The following is a 15,134-nucleotide window of genomic DNA, read 5'->3' on the forward strand; positions in this document are numbered from 1 at the left end:
TCCTCGCCAACATGCGATACTTCCTATGGGAAGTAAGTGGGCCCAATTTATTAAAATAAACAATGGGGGCCCATCTCCCTGTCTAATCATAAAAGTTGAGAAGGTGACGGTCATGCCTCCAATTTATACGAAGTACAGTCTGGGCGTGTTATTTCTTCTCCAACAAATAACAGTGTCTGGTGTATGGAAAAGGGATGTTTGTGTTGGGAGGGGCAGAGAATTCTGCTATAGTAAGTGATCTTCATTGTGATAACACCATCTTTATGTGAAATAGTACTGGAAAGTTGTGTAACACTAAAATTGTAGGTGAAATAACTTTGCCCGAGGTTAATAAAACCTATGGCATTGTCGATACCGGAAGTCCAATCTATTGGGAAAGTGAACCTGATCCTTCCCATGAGGTCATTTCTATGGCAACGTAGTGGCCAGAAGGAAAATTAGAGCTTCTGAATCTCGAAATAGTAGCACTTGTGGGGGCGACTTCTTTCCTGATGTCCCCCTGGTGCAACGGACACGCATGAATGAGTAAATATGGCCGAGACAAGATGAGATCTGTTTGGGGGATGGAGGAGTGGGCTGTGGCCAGTTTCTCTGGGGAGACAAAGGCCAGCAGCGGCCAGTTTCTTGGAGGAGAAAAAGGTCCCAGCGCCTTCTTCCATAGCCTTTTATTGCATTGTAATACGGGAATACAGGGTGGCAAGGATCAAACAGTAGCTAACATTTCAAAGAGTTCTGAGGGTTCTAACTGATGAGTCTCGAGAGAGTTGCAGAAACTTTGGGAGACAAACTCATTTCCTCTCGGACCCTTATCATATGAGTGAAAGCACTTTTCAGAGCAGATTTCACAGGTTAATCAGTAAGTCTTTGTGGTGCCAGATTTTTCCCAGGGCATGTTCTGGCCAGGCAAGGAGCTGCACCTCTCCCCATCAGGTATTCAGGTTTAAGGGGATTAGAGCCAGGAAGTGCTTCTCCCAGAGGACATGGGGACTCGGGCTTTGACAAAGCCGGGGGGTGAGAGCCCATTGCTCTTTGTTGCAGTCCCCTGAGTCCTTCTATGAAGGCCTCCCAGGTGATCGAGTCTGGCTGAGGTTGCCCCCCACTGTGAGGGGTCTTACCCATCACTGACTTCTGACCAAGCTGTGGGGGCAGGGAGAGGAACTGAGGCAGGGTTTGCTACCAGAGACAGGCTTTGTCTCCTGTGGCTGGAATTCCAGAGGTCGTCACTCACCTTCAGCCAGAGGGGTAGAGATACAATTCCTAAAATCAGGCAGAGCAGTCCACTACAAACACTCCTGCTACTATAGTTGTCCAGACAACCATAACATACAAGGTAGGAAGGACAGTGAGCCAGGGAGGGAAGACATTATTAGGCTAATAAAACTGTTGATGATACATGCACAGGGTTTTGGTGGCTGGGACACCTGTTCCCCTCAGATGCTTTCTTGTCTATTATTAGATGTTTTCTGTTGCTAATCAGTGTTGCGGGTTTAGTAAAATTACTCCTGTCCCCGATGCGTAAATGTTAGACTAAGAGGCAGAAAAACAGAACTTAGGACCAGCTGCAAAAAGACTCAGGTCACGGCAGCTGGAAAACTGGAAATGATCCATAACATTCACAAACAAGGGCCCGAAGGCTCTGGCTGCCTCCTGTTCCCCGCCTTCTCTGAATAATAATAGTTGGAGCTTCAGTGCTTTCTGGGATTGTGGTCTGGCTCATTCCCAGGGGTCCGCCCTGTTCAGCAAGACAGATGCCGACTCTGAGACGGCGGGGGAGTGAGCCTTCCTCCCACCATGGGGCCACCTACCTACCCAAAGAGCTGGTTCGCAATGCACACTTTGACTGGTTTATGATGAAAAGGGGGGCTTGTGGAAGGAAAGGGGCCACGTAGTAACCTGAGCAGCTCAGGGGAGGCCCGTGTGGCAGGCAGCCTTATGCACTGGGAGACCTGAGGCAACCACACTGGTCATCCCGTGTGACCCGGGGCTGATCGTCCTGTGGGTTCTGGTCCCCCAGCTCCCTGTTCACCGCCTCAGGTCTGTTCTGTGGCTTTTCCTGAAATGAAATGAGCCCCCCAATCACCCACATATATAAATTCTTTTATATGTTTAAATTAGGAAATTTTGGTTCTGTTATTTGCTCCAGAAATCAATCAGGGGAATCATTACAGAGAGCAAGCATTTGGAGATTTTCACGATGTGGAACTGAGAGCCCCTTTCTCAATCTTTCGCTTGACTTTCCCGCGTGGTAGAGAAAATGCTGTACCTCTCATATCGTATGACACACGAACGACCTCGCCTTCCCCAGAAAAAGAAAACATTTAAATATGCATTTAAGTCATTTCCCCAACCTGGGCCCGATCTCACCACTGAATTGTGTGAACCCAAATCCGGCTGAGACCAGGATGGCTTGTGGGCTGGTTACAAAATACATAAATTTCTGCCCATTGCTGCTGTCAAAATGTTGGGTACGAAGTCCAAATTATTTTTCAACTCACAATATTTTTCATCTTTTTCTTTCATTTGTTTGTTCCACCAGCCTTTGTCCCCCCCAACCACCCATACAACCCCACCCCAATTACCACACCGTTGTCCGTGTCCATGAGATTTTTTATTTTTTAACTACGGTTGACATACAATGTTGTGTTACTTTCAGCCATGGAACTCCATGATTATACATTTATATAACTTATTAAGCAATCTCCCTGAAAAGTCTAGTACCCATCGGACACCATATGTAGTCACAACAATATCACTTCCTACTTTCCCCTGCTGTACTCTACACCGCACTCATAAGTGTCCAGGGCTGACACGGGACAACCACATTTTCGCTGACTTGGGTGGAAGTTATGAGAGGGACTAAGCAGAGTGAGTGTAGAATCGGTGAGGGCACAGCAGGACAATCTCAGAACGTCTCCCTGTAAATTACTGATGAATGAAAAACACCAAACGGTGACTGTTTGACAGGGATACCTGTCACCCCCCTGAGTGGGTCACCAGAATGAATGTCCCCACGGTCAGGACAGGGAGGTGCAGTGTCCCGTCCTTGTTCTTTAATCTTCCACAGTCCTGGCTCCCTTGGTGGCCTCATCCACCCTCATGGTTTTAAATGTCATTTTTGTAGCATCACCTCTACCCCTATGTCTCCAGCCCAGACATTTCTCCTCAAGGTCCCCACACTCCTCTGTCCAACCTGACTCCTCACTGGTGCTCATAACAGACGTCTCACCTTGACCTTCTCTTCAGCTGAACCCTTGAAATGCCCATCCCTCCCACACACATACTCCTGCCAGTATCTTCCTCGTCTCTGCTGATATAACCCCATCTTTCTGCTGGCACAGTACAAATGTGGGGTGCCCTCCTTGACTCCTTTCCCACACCCCAGATTGAATCCTTTGGAAATGCTGGGAAATCCATCTTCCAAATGCATTCAGTGTCCACTCCCTTCCCACTGTTTCCACCACTCACAGCCCCATCAGAACACCCAGCACCTGCAGCCTGGAACCCTGGGAGCTTCCCCATACCTTTCCCTCCTGCCTCGCTGGTCCCTTGTCTCCTGATTCTGTTCTCAGTCCAGTAGCCAGACTGACCCTGTGGCCCAAGGGCTCTCCCTTGAGGACGAACTCTCAGAGGAAGCCACTAAGGTCATGGGGGCTCCTTGGCCATGACCTTCCAGGACTCAGCATCTGCAGAATGAGAGCAGTGTCTGCAGTGGATTAAGGACAGTGGATGCTGGGACACTTCCTGCTTTAAGCAGGTGTCTTCACCTTCTGATTGGTCAGCTCTGTGCACCCCACACAGACAGCCCTGAGGTCTACATGAGGAGGGCCTGAAAGCTTGGGACGACTCCTAGGCAATAAATATGCACCTGGTTAGAATCAGGGACTCAACCAGCGAAAACCAGAGGCTCCAAATGGTCGCATTCGGATGCATGGGAAGAAACCCTTAAGTGCCAATGGAGCACAGGTGGTCACAAGGAACATCACTGGGGAGCCGTGTGGTCCCCTTGTCCGTGGCAGACAGTCTGTCCCTCCTGGGTTGTCTGCACACCTCATGGTAAGTTTGTGAGTTTAAATTAACAGCTTAACAAATGGGATGAAGGTGTACATAGAATAATATTTGCTGGAAACGATACACTTTGGAGCTTTTAATCTAAATCACTTCTGTTTAATTCGTATATATAAATATAGAGTTAAATTTATTTAATGCAGACGTGTTCAGATACTTGTTGCAGAAACTGCAGTCAGGGACCCTTAAAGTCCCAAGGGGAGGCTGCAGTGACTGTTTTAGCACCAAACCTGGACAAGGCAGCTCTGTCACACTGGGAAAGAAAGTTGTCATGAACAAATTCAGGTCAGCCTCGGAAGTGTCACAACTCCCACATCCCACCACAGGCTCAGAATGTCCTACTTTAAGAATCCCCAAAACCCAGCTGTGCCCCTCAGTTCAAATACCCGCCCACATCCTGCCTCAGGGTCTCACCCTTAGGAGCTGTGAGAGACACACCAGGGCCCTGGGCACTGTTGCTGTCTGGGGAAGACACACAGCAGAGTTACGGGGTGGGGGAAGCCGCCCTCACAGACTCCAGCCCACACTCTCCCAAGGGTCCCAGATGTCACCTTCCAACACCCAGACTTACAGGCAGCCTGAATGTTGCTCTGTTTGCTTCTGCCTGTGGGAAGAAAATGTTCTGTGAAAGGTCAGGGGGAAGGGTGGATCCCATGACCCTAAAGGAGCCTCACACTCCTGAAGCACAGGGAAGGTTCCAGAAGTATGACTGAACACTCGGGGTAGGATCAGAAAATACAGAGACAGTACATGTGTTGGGACTCGACCAATCACTCTTCTGGATGTCTGTCCTCAGCAGGGACCTTCCCCTTTGACCTGTGACAGCTGGGAATCAGTCCCCACCACTAGAACCATCAGGTGATAAATGTGTCCCTCACTTTCCCACGGGCCTCACTAAAGAGTCAGTGTTAGGAAACAGGCCCCAGATGTACAAGCAGTCGTGTGGGGACACGATGCTCATTAACCAGGCAGAGCACACTTCCACCTGGGCTTGACCCCCAGGGGCACAGGGAACTCAGCCCCACCCCTTCCCACCTGAGCACTTCCTCCTCCAAATCACAGCTCCAGCAGCCACAGCTCCAAGGAGACCCAGGGCAGCAGCGATGCCCACAATGCCCATGGTGGTGATGATGGTCTGAGGAGGGGGTTCTGAGAGGGGAAGGTGAGAGACCAACCTCAGGCCTGAGTCCTGACCCTGCTCAGGGACACCCTGAGGAGAGTCTCCAGGTCTCTGAGGGGAGACACAGACTCAGGTGGAGGCTGAATGACTCATAGTAGCCAGTCAGGCCTCCAGAGAAGGTCCCAGCCCCAGAACCAGGGAGAGCCTCCTGGTGCCCCAGGTGATGCAGGGTGTGAAGGAACCGCTGTGGGGCTTTCCAGGGAGAGGCTGGGTCCCTTACTGTCCTTCAGAGAAAGCTGGGCCCACGGGTGAATCACAGAATGAGGACACTTGGGGATTCTTCCCTCTCCTGAGCAGGAGCGGGATCCGACACTGCACCCTTTGCCTCCTCTCCTTGTAGGAAGCCCCTCCAAGCCGACAGATCCCTCTTCGGGAAGGCTCACGCCGCAGCAGGGTGGAGCCGGCGCACGCTAGCGCCCTTCAGGTAGACCCTCCTGAGGTCCGCGTCAGGGACGTCCACCAACTTGCCCCAGGTGATCCGGAGTCTAGGAGAGCGGGTACCCATTTAGGGCCAAGTAGGCGGTGCGTCGTAGGCGAACCGAATTGTTTCCTTGGAGGAACCTCCTATGGTCGTCTACGCCGCCGCCACTCGTTTCCTTGTGGGTTGGGACACTGACTCCGCTCCCAGGGCAGGTCGGTCCCCTCCCGCAGTGAAGGTGAATAAAACGTAACCTGGAACGAAACGGGGTCAAATCCCCGCGAGCTCCAATCCGGAAGGGCACAGGGCGATTCTCCCAACCTCGGGGTGAAGCCCGAACCACAGATTCGGGGCGACCCCGGCCCGTCCGTGGTGAAGTGCATCGAGCTCGAACCCGGGCGCCGGTGGCTCCCCGTGTTCACTCTGGCTGTAGCGGGCGTGCAGCTTGTTCGATTTCGCTGGCACAGTCTGTTCCTGGGCTTGATTTCCCGCGTCTGCTCGTCCTGCTTCTCTGGATCCTCCCGCTTCTCTCACGGAGGCTCCCTCCACGGTACCCGCGGCTCCAGCCTGGGCCTCGGGGCATCGCTGTTGAGCCGCAAGATCCGGGTATCGCCCACGTAGCCGACGACGCTGTACCGGTTCTTCAGAGGCAGGTCGGTCCGGACACGCCGGTGTTGAACTTTCTCACAATGCGAGGGTCTGGGAGCTGAGAGGGCGACCGGCCTGCGTCCGCAGTCAGGCGGATTGAGCTGGATCGCGCCCAGAACAGCAAAGGGGGCGGAGATTGAGATGGGCTGGGCCAGGGACGGGGCCGAGGAGGGGGTTTGCTGTTGGGATTGGGCTGCGGTGGCTGACGACGCGCCCTTCCCCGGTTCCGCGTCCCCGCCTGGTGCACGCGCTCCTGCCCCACGGAAGCCGTTCCCTGCCGACCCCGCACTGAGCGGCCCAGGTCTCTGTCAGCCCAGGGCCCCCGAGAGCAGCAGGAGCAGCTGTCCGGGACCCTGTCCAACCGTCGGGTCGGGGAGGAATAGGTCGCTTAATTCGCATCCGGGATGATACTGATTGGCTTTTCCCGAGTTCGGACATCCAATCACCATGAGACAGGCTGTGCCTCACGAATATCCAGGCGTAGACCCGGCATAAGTCGTGATAAAGGAAAATAAAACCCCAAGGAGAAGGGAAAGCCTGGAACCGAAGGGCACTGCCCCCAGCACTTAGGGTTCCGCCTCAAACTCAGGCCTCAGACCTTGGAGTCAGGCCTGGCGACCTGGGACTGGGCCCCGACCCCTCCTCCTCCTGCAGGGGGAGCTCTGTCCCGCTGTCTCCCTGAGTCCCGGCCCCCGGGCTGTTTGTTCAGCGACTCTCAAAACAGTTTGGTTTCAGAATATCTAAAGAGTCTTACAAAATAGGGACGGCCACCAAAACAATTTTGTTTGTGTGGGTTACTGCTATCAATATTTACCATACAAGGAATAAGACAGTTGAAAAATTCTTAATTCATTTAGAATAATCATAATACTCTATGACATGTTAACAGAAGTAATGGTTTTTTTTAATGAAAAATAACTATTCCCCAAACGAGGTAGTGAAAAGAGTGGATCTGCTTACATTTTATGTTTTAGTGAGTCTCAGTTCTTGTCTGTAAAATTAGAAGTCCGCTAGATTTTCATATTTGCTTCTGCATTTAATGTTATTTTTGGTTGCAGTATATGAAGAAATATACAGCATCACACAAATATGGAGAGGGAACATTTTTAAAAAAGATTTTATTTTTAGAGGAAAGGGAGAGGGAAACATCAATGTGTGGCTGCCTCTGGCAGCGCCCCTCACTGGGAACCTGGGACAAGGGCATGTGTCCTTGACTGGGAATCCAATGGTGACCCTTTGGTTCACTGGCTGGTGCTCAATCCACTGAGCAACACCAGCTAAGGCAGGAGGAGCATTTAAAAAATATTTTTTTATTTATTTTTTAGAGAGAGGAGAAGGGAAGGAGAAAAAGGGAGAGAAACTTCAATGTGTGGTTGCCTCTCGCATGTCCCCTACTGGGGACCTGACCTGCAACCCAGGCAAGTGCTCTGACTGGGAATCCAATGGTGATCATTTGGTTCCACAGGCCCGCACTCAATCCACTGAGCCACACCAGCCAGGGCAAAATGTTTTTTTTCTTTCATTTATGTGAATGTGTTAAAAGTGTAACTCGGGAAAGCACTAATGATATCCACATGCAATATAATACCATACTATCCAAAATAATATTCAAATTCCTTTATCATACAAAAAACCCAGGCATCTAAATACAAATAATAAATTATATTAAAAATTAAAATGAAATTTTTTTCCTGTTTGGGCCAAAAATGTCGGTGCATGTTATACATGGCAAAACACGGTAATCATCAGCTGATTCTCTGTATTTTTTGTTTCAATTATCACCAGAGGACATTTTTTCCCTTGATTTTAGAGAGAGATGAAGTGGAAGTGAGTGAGAAAGGCTGGTATCACGGAGAAACATCGCTCAGTTGCACCCCAAGGTGCCCTGACCGGTGGGGCTCCCTATTCCAACTCAGGTGTGCGTCCTGACCAGGAACTGCACACATGGCCTGTTGATGTGCAGGACGACAGTCCAACGGAGCTAGTGGGCTGGGATGATATTGTTTTCTTGTTTTTGATGGAAGGTGGTCAGTGTAGCTAAGTGGGATGGGTGTTCTCCCACAAACTGAAAAGGCTCCAGGTCAGTTCTTGGTTAGGGCACAGGCCTGGGTGTGGGGCCACCTACCCGATTAGCCCCTATATTGATGTTTATTTCACACATCCATGTTTTGCTCCCTATCTTTCTCCTTCTCTTCCTTGCTCTCTAAAAGTAAATAAATACACTCTGAAAAAAAAAAAAAGAAAATGCTAAGAACTACAGGATTTCACTCATATATGGGACATAAACCTAAAACTCAGGGACACAGACAGCAGGGTGGTGGTTCCCAGAGGGAAGGGGGTTGGGGGAGGAGGGGCCTCATACCTGGTGAGGGAAGATGGTTTGACTTTGGGTAGAGGGCACACAGTGAAATGTACAGACCCTGTGTCGTAGAAATGTGCACCTGAAACCTACAGGAACCTCTTAACCAGTGCACCCCAATACATTGAATAAGAACACCACCCAATAATTTAATAAAAACATTGCAATAATTTAATAAGAAAATAAGAATATACATAACATGCCCAAAAAGAAAAAAAAACAATAAAATACCCCAAACGGGCTGAGGGCCAGACCCAGGCCTGAGCCCAGGCTGACGGGGCCTCATGAAGCCCTCACTGAGCACAGTCCTGGAGCCACCACAAGGCCTAGGTGATGCTGGAGTCCCTGGGATCCCAGGTCCTGCTGGGACAAGGTTCTCCTGAAGTGGCAAGGACAAAATAGCAACAAAGATGCCCCAGACTAGGAATGACCAGGATGGGGATGCCTCACCCCGGCTCTGCTGGTACATGACAGTCCCCTGGGGAGAGGACACAGGTCCCTGTGGGGAGGGTGGCCTGGGCACCAGCTCCTCACTGTGCTGATAAGAATGCAGACAAGTTCTGATGCCAGTTGCAGGAACAGCAGTCAGGGATCCTTAAAGTCCCAAGGGGAGGCTGCAGTGACTGTTTTAGCACCAGGTCCCATAGAAAGCAGCTCTGTCACCCTAGGAAGAAAGTTGTCATGAACACACTCTGGTCAGTCTCAGAAGTGTCACATTCCCCCACATCCCACCACAGGCTCAGATTGTCCCACTCTGACAATCCCCAAAACCTATTTGTGTCCCTCGGTCCCAATGTCTCCCACTTCCTGACCTCAGGGTCTCACCCTTAGGAGCTGTGAGAGACACACCTGAGTCCTGGGCACTGTCACTGTCTGGGGAAGACACATAGCAGAGTTACGGGGTGGGGAAGCCCCCCTCACAGACTCCAGCCCACACTCTCCCAAGGGTCCCAGATGTCACCTCCCCAACACCCAGACTTACAAGCAGCCTGAGTGCATCTCTCCTTGCCTCTGCCTGTGGGAAGAAAATGTTCTGTGAGAAGTCAGGGGAAAGGCTGGGTCCCGTGACCCTAAAGGAGCCCCACACTCCTGAAGCACAGGGAAGGTTCCAGAACTGTAACTGAACATCGAGGTAGGATCAGGAAACTTAGGGAAAGTAACATGTGTGGGGACTCAGCCAACCACCCACCTGGACGTCTGTCCATAGCACAGATCCTACACTCTGACCTCTGGCAGCTGGGAAACAGTCCCTATTGCTAGAACCCTCAAATTATAGGTCCTTCACTTTCCCATGGACCTCACTAAAGAGTCAGTGTTAGGAAACAGGCCCCAGATGGACAAGCACCCGTGTGGGGACACCATGACCATTATCTGGGCAGAGCACACTTCCACCTGGGCTTGACCCCCAGGGGGACAGGGAACTCAGCCCCACCCCTTGCCCACCTGAGCACTTCCTACTCCACATCACAGCTCCAGCAGCCACAGCTCCAAGGAGACCCAGGGCAGCAGCAATGCCCACAATGCCCATGATGGTGATGGTGGTCTGAGGAGGGGGGTCTGAGAGGGAAAGGTGAGAGGTCAACCTCCGGCCTGAGTCCTGACCCTGCTCAGGGACACCCTGGGGAGAGAGAGGCTCTGTGCCCACACCGCCTCCTCACCCCATCTCAGGGTCAGGGGCTCAGGCAGCCCCTGGTGCTGCACATGGCATGTGTATCTCTGCTCCTCTCCAGGGGGCACGACCACAGCCGCCCACTTCTGGAAAGTCCCGTCCCCCGCAGGCCTGGTCTCCACAGCCTCCATGTCCTGGGTCAGGTCTTGCCCTTCACGCTGCCAGGTCAGGGTGATGCCCGCAGGGTAGAAGCCCAGGGCCCAGCACCTCAGGGTGACCTCATGGTCAGAGATGGGGTGGTGGGTCACGTGTGTCTTTGGAGGGTCTGAGGGGAGGATGACAAAATTCAGAGACTTTGCATGGTCATGGGACCCTCCAGCATGGCACCACCCAGACAGCAGCCTGGACAGGGCCTTATTTCCTGGAAAGTTCCGGAATCAGGGAGAGAACCTAGAGTTGGAGTGTCCAAGTGTCTAAGTTGAGAATGAGACTCAGGTGGAGGCAGAATGAGTCACAAAAGCTGGAGTCCAGCTTCAGAGAGTCTCAGCCCCAGAACCAGGGGGAGTTCCTGGTGTACCAGGTGCTGCAGGGTGTAAAACTCATTTTCGTGAGGGTCACATCAGCCTCTCAGTTGCTTTCAAAGGGCCAAATGTAATTTCAACCCCTTAACAGTTAAGAAGTAGTTACATTTCTACGATTCTAAAATAAGGGAACCTGGAGGACTCTTCCCTCTTGAGACCAGGAGGAGGATTCTGATACTGGTCTATTTTCCTCCTCTCCTTGTAGGAACATTTCCCCTGCCGACAGATCCCCTCTACTCGGGGAGGCCGTGCCCCCGAACCTGCTCGGAGCAGCGTGTCCTTCCCCTTCTCCAGGAGGCGGTGGAGGCGGCGCACGCAGGTGTCCTGCAGGAAGAATCTCCTGACGTCCGCATCAGGGAGCAGCACCAACTCGCGCCAGGTGATCTGGGGCGCCATGGCCCTGGTGGTCCAGGAGCACAGGTCCTCATCCAGGGAGAGGAATTCGGTGCCGTCGTAGGCGAACTGACTGAACCCGTGGAGGAAGTGCCCGTCCAACCCGACGAGGCAGCCGGTCATTTCCTGGAGGGTGTGAGACCCTGACGCCCCCCAAGGTCAGCCCCACCCACTTGGCCCCGCCTGGCCCCACCTCGCAGCAACATCAGGGGAATGCTAGGACCCTGAGACTGGGGCGACTCAGGCCCGTCCGTAGGGATGGATTCATCCCCGAGCCCCGGGCACACATGGCTCACCGTCCTCGCTCTGGTTGTAGTAGACCTGCAGCTTGTTCAGGGTCACTCTGCTCGTCTGTTCATTGTGCCTTATTTCCTGCATCTGTTCCTCCCAAAACCCTGCGCCCTCCTGCTCCATCCAGGGCACCCTCGGCTCCAGTCTGGAACTGGAGGCGTCACTATGGAACCGCAGGATCTCCGTGTCGTCCAGGTAGATGACGACGGTGTAGCGGTTCTTCTCGCCGAGGGGTACGTACATGGCGGTGCTGCAATATCCCAGGGTGTGGGGGCCTGGGGGCGGGGAGGGGGGAACCGCAGGTCCTGTGTTCGCTGTGGGGCGGGTGGGAGCTGGGCGCCTGGGACACTGAAAGGTGGCGGGTGCTGGATCGCACTGAGCGGGAAAATGGGGGGCGTGGCTAAAGCAGGAGTGGGGGAGGTCTGGGGTGTGGGCGGGCGGTGCTGCTGGAGCACAGTCCCCGGGTCTGCGCCTCCGCCGGCCCCCTGGCTCCTGCTCTGCAGAGGCCTTTCCCTCCATACCCCGCACTCACCCATCCAGTTCTGGGTCAGGGTCAGGGTCAGGGTCCCGGACAGCAGGAGGAGCAGGGCTCGGGGCCCCATGACGGCGATCCACCAAACGTGGGTGGAGGAGTCCTGCTCACCGGACGCACGGAGACGCCGATGGGCTTGTCTGCGTCCGCACATCCAATGGGCGTGAGGAATCCAGCTACGTCAGCAATGCTCCTGGCGTGGCTCTGTCCGGAACGTTTAGTGAACGTTTAGTGATCGTTTAGTGAACGTTTAGTGATCGTTTAGTGAACGTTTAGTGAACGTTTAGTGAACAAGGAGAACTCCTGCTCCCTGTGAGTGAGCTCCTGTAGCCGGTTTTCCAAAACAGAACAGAGACGTTAAGGGCGTTCCTTTAACTATTTTTCCTCCTCATTCCGTTGACTCTTTACTGTCCCCTCATCCCATTCAACTCGTCTCTGTGCGTCCGTTTGGCTTCTTAGGAAGTAAGACTCGTGCTCTCTGCACCCGGATATCACTTTAATTCAGTGTGACCACCTTAATCCTGCAACTGTTACCCCCTTTACACCATGAGGACAGTTGTGTGGTGCTGACTGACCACCTACTGGTTCCCAGGAGTGATTTACAGGAAACTCCTATGATGCCGCTGCTTTAATTTGGTTATAGAGGGATCTTATCTGAGAGATGACCAGGGACATCACTGAGGGGGACATGCAGTAACTTCTGTGGTGGACATAACTGAGAATGCTCATCGACTGGAAATGAAATCTGCCCAGCACGCTGAACTGACTGCTCTAACTCGGGCTTGTCCCCTGGATGAAGACCTAGTCGCCGATGTTAACACTGAGAGTCCTGTGTGCCTGGTGCATCCGGGACTGTGGGATGATGGGGAAGTGGGTGAGGCCTCCTCACTTCCTCAGGGCAGTGCACAAAGACATGCAAAAGTGGTTGCAGGATTATTAGATGCCACACAGGACCTCAAACAATGGGCCATCATCAACATTCCGGGGCATTCTAACGCTGCCACTATGGAAGGGAAAGGAAGTTCATTTTGTCTGTGCTGCAGCTAGGGAGGTGGCATTGAACTGAGACGTTATCCTGACCCGGAAATGTACACCGAATTCTATTAAATCAATAAAGGATTATCTTTTACAGTTTCAGTGGACAGCTAAGGAAAAAGAAAAGGGAATATGCAACAAAAAGGGGGAAAGTTTGACCCAGACAGAGAGATGTGGCTTGGACCCAATCAGAACCCATCTCACCTGTAGGGGCCCAACTCCCTGCACTTGAACCTGTACAGGACCCACCACACTTGAGCCTTGGAAAGGTGATTTCATGGAGTGAACACTGTGACTGGAGACCTTCTCCTGCTGTGGCTCATGAGGAGTACAGCAGCTGTCCTGTCTGTCCACAGTGCAGCTCAGGAACCCACTCCCTGGGTCCCAAGGACATTTCCTGCTCCCTGTGGGTCCAGATGAGGTTGGCATTTTATCCAATGTCACCGTGTCAGGGATGCAAACGTACATGAGTGATGACTTGTGTGTTTCGTCACTGGGTTGAGGTGTTGCTTTGAAGGAGAGTCACAGCCTCAATGTTTGCTAGTTCTCGTTAGAAAGAATAACTCAGAGGGGAATCCATCTGAGTTACACAATGACTGAAGACTAATTTCACTGGGCAGGTCACAAAATCTGTTGGAACCTTTGGCCCCTTCTGCAGCATTTTCACGTGCCCCTCCCCCCTCCCCCCAGACTGGGGGATGCACCAATGGGACATCAAAATTCAACTGGACAGAACTTCAGAAGCCTTCACTCTGCCCTGGACAGAAGCTCTCTCCAGAGTACAACTCAGCCTGAGGGCTACGCCCTTTGGTAACGTGAACCTTCTCCTTTGGGACTGGTCTCTGACTTCCTTGTGCATCTGGAGAAGGGGCACATGGACCAATTTTGCTGAAAGGGGACTTTCTACATCAGTGTCAGGGGCTTATTAACCACTCCTGGGAGTCATAGGTTTCAAAGATGATGGCTTACAACCAGGACACTCGGTCTGTTGGAAGAGACATCAAATCAAGGACTCTCTCCAGCCTCATTGGAGGGACCTTACCAGGTGCTACTAACTAACCCACGTGCAGCTGAGCTCAGAGGAGTTAACTCCTGGGTTCCCACGTCTCATTTAGAGAAGACTCCTGACAGTGCACGGAGATCTGCCCCTTCCCTGACACTTGCCTCCATGCACAGCAGAGATCAGGGACTTTTCAAGGACAAGAAGCCACCAACCAGGCAGGCAGACAGCTGTCCCAACACAGAAACAGGGCCTACAGGCTCACAAATTGATGCTGCTGTTGACTGAATGTACATAAGATGGATTTGTATTATTATCCTCCTCGTCGCTTCCTGATGGAAACAGTACCCGTCCACCCAGACCCCCTTCCTTCTTAGATGTGGAAAACGTATCTTTGGTACCTGTCAACATTCCCACCTACTGCACAATCATATTCTGTTTTTTAAATAGTTTTACGTCTTTATTTTTAGAAAGCAACCTTCGTTCCTTCCCTAGAAATACTGGCACGAACTGCACAACCAACTAAAGTACCAGGCTTTTCTTGTGGGCTTTCGCTACCTTCACAGGTCAATCCCAGTTCCTCAGGGCTTTCTGGTAACGACCAGAACCCATACATGCCTCCTTCAGGCGTGACATTCCGGTCAAAGTCCTGGTTAACAAAACCACTATTAAAGACTGGTCTTATTGATTTTATGCAAAGAAACCTTGTCATCACTCACTCCGTCACAGTGTAAAATCCTGGAGGGTTCAGGTAGGGAAAAAATACAAATCATAATGGAAAATCCTTTTTCTTGTTCACTTTCCTGTAGAGTATGAAGTTTTAACCTTTCCTGGAATCCTCAATTTCCTTTTGCAGAGTAGATACAGACCAAAATTAAAACACAGAGTTCCGAAACAATACAGGTAAAGACATTCTCTTGCACCAATGCGTCCACTGGTGCCTCATAGAGACATGCTCCTTCAGGCCCAGTCTCAAGGCAGAGACATGCTGCTTTGCCTCAGGCTGAAACACTTTTCAGCCCC

General features: G+C 51.9%; 1 protein-coding gene and 1 long non-coding RNA gene across 11 annotated transcripts; one reads left to right on the forward strand and one right to left on the reverse strand.

Moving 5' to 3' along the window:
* Positions 1-2,592: 2,592 nt before the first annotated feature.
* Positions 2,593-12,185, reverse strand: LOC128626431 (saoe class I histocompatibility antigen, A alpha chain-like). 10 transcript variants are annotated; one of them, XM_053658875.1, is made up of 8 exons: positions 12,077-12,185; positions 11,550-11,819; positions 11,121-11,396; positions 10,329-10,604; positions 5,101-5,214; positions 4,637-4,669; positions 4,480-4,527; positions 2,593-4,318 (listed from the first exon to the last, which is right to left on the reverse strand). In XM_053658875.1, exons 1-8 carry the CDS (start codon positions 12,144-12,146, stop codon positions 4,314-4,316), a joined length of 1,092 nt encoding a protein of 363 aa, XP_053514850.1. In that variant the 5' UTR covers positions 12,147-12,185; the 3' UTR covers positions 2,593-4,313. The 10 variants fall into 10 exon arrangements, 9 of the variants coding, with proteins under 9 accessions (XP_053514850.1, XP_053514858.1, XP_053514841.1 ...); XM_053658866.1 differs by lacking the exons at positions 2,593-4,318; positions 4,480-4,527; positions 4,637-4,669; positions 5,101-5,214 and adding exons at positions 8,819-9,326; positions 9,520-9,543; positions 9,653-9,685; positions 10,114-10,227; XM_053658880.1 differs by lacking the exons at positions 2,593-4,318; positions 4,480-4,527; positions 4,637-4,669; positions 5,101-5,214 and adding exons at positions 8,819-9,334; positions 9,520-9,543; positions 9,653-9,685; positions 10,114-10,227.
* On the forward strand, positions 11,326-14,804 carry LOC128626435 (uncharacterized). Its single transcript, XR_008390398.1, has 3 exons — positions 11,326-11,411; positions 11,672-11,777; positions 12,669-14,804. It is a non-coding gene; the product is annotated as an uncharacterized LOC128626435 (long non-coding RNA).
* The last annotated feature ends 330 nt before the right edge of the window (positions 14,805-15,134 follow it).

Source organism: Artibeus jamaicensis, unplaced genomic scaffold, assembly GCF_021234435.1.
Source record: "Artibeus jamaicensis isolate MK-2021 breed Jamaican fruit bat unplaced genomic scaffold, CSHL_Jam_final contig_2234, whole genome shotgun sequence".
Taxonomy (NCBI): domain Eukaryota; kingdom Metazoa; phylum Chordata; class Mammalia; order Chiroptera; family Phyllostomidae; genus Artibeus; species Artibeus jamaicensis.

What these genes read in the sequence shown, in the direction of transcription:
- LOC128626431 (XM_053658856.1), bottom strand. Translation starts at nt 12,146, where the DNA reads ATGGGGCCCCGAGCCCTGCTCCTCCTGCTGTCCGGGACCCTGACCCTG. An exon ending in CTACAACCAGAGCGAGGACG is followed by an intron (nt 11,397 to 11,549) that starts GTGAGCCATGTG and finishes GGGGGGCGTCAG; the next exon opens with GGTCTCACACCCTCCAGGAA. An exon ending in GTGGAGTAGGAAGTGCTCAG is followed by an intron (nt 9,686 to 10,113) that starts GTGGGCAAGGGG and finishes TTCTTCCCACAG; the next exon opens with GCAGAGGCAAGGAGAGATGC.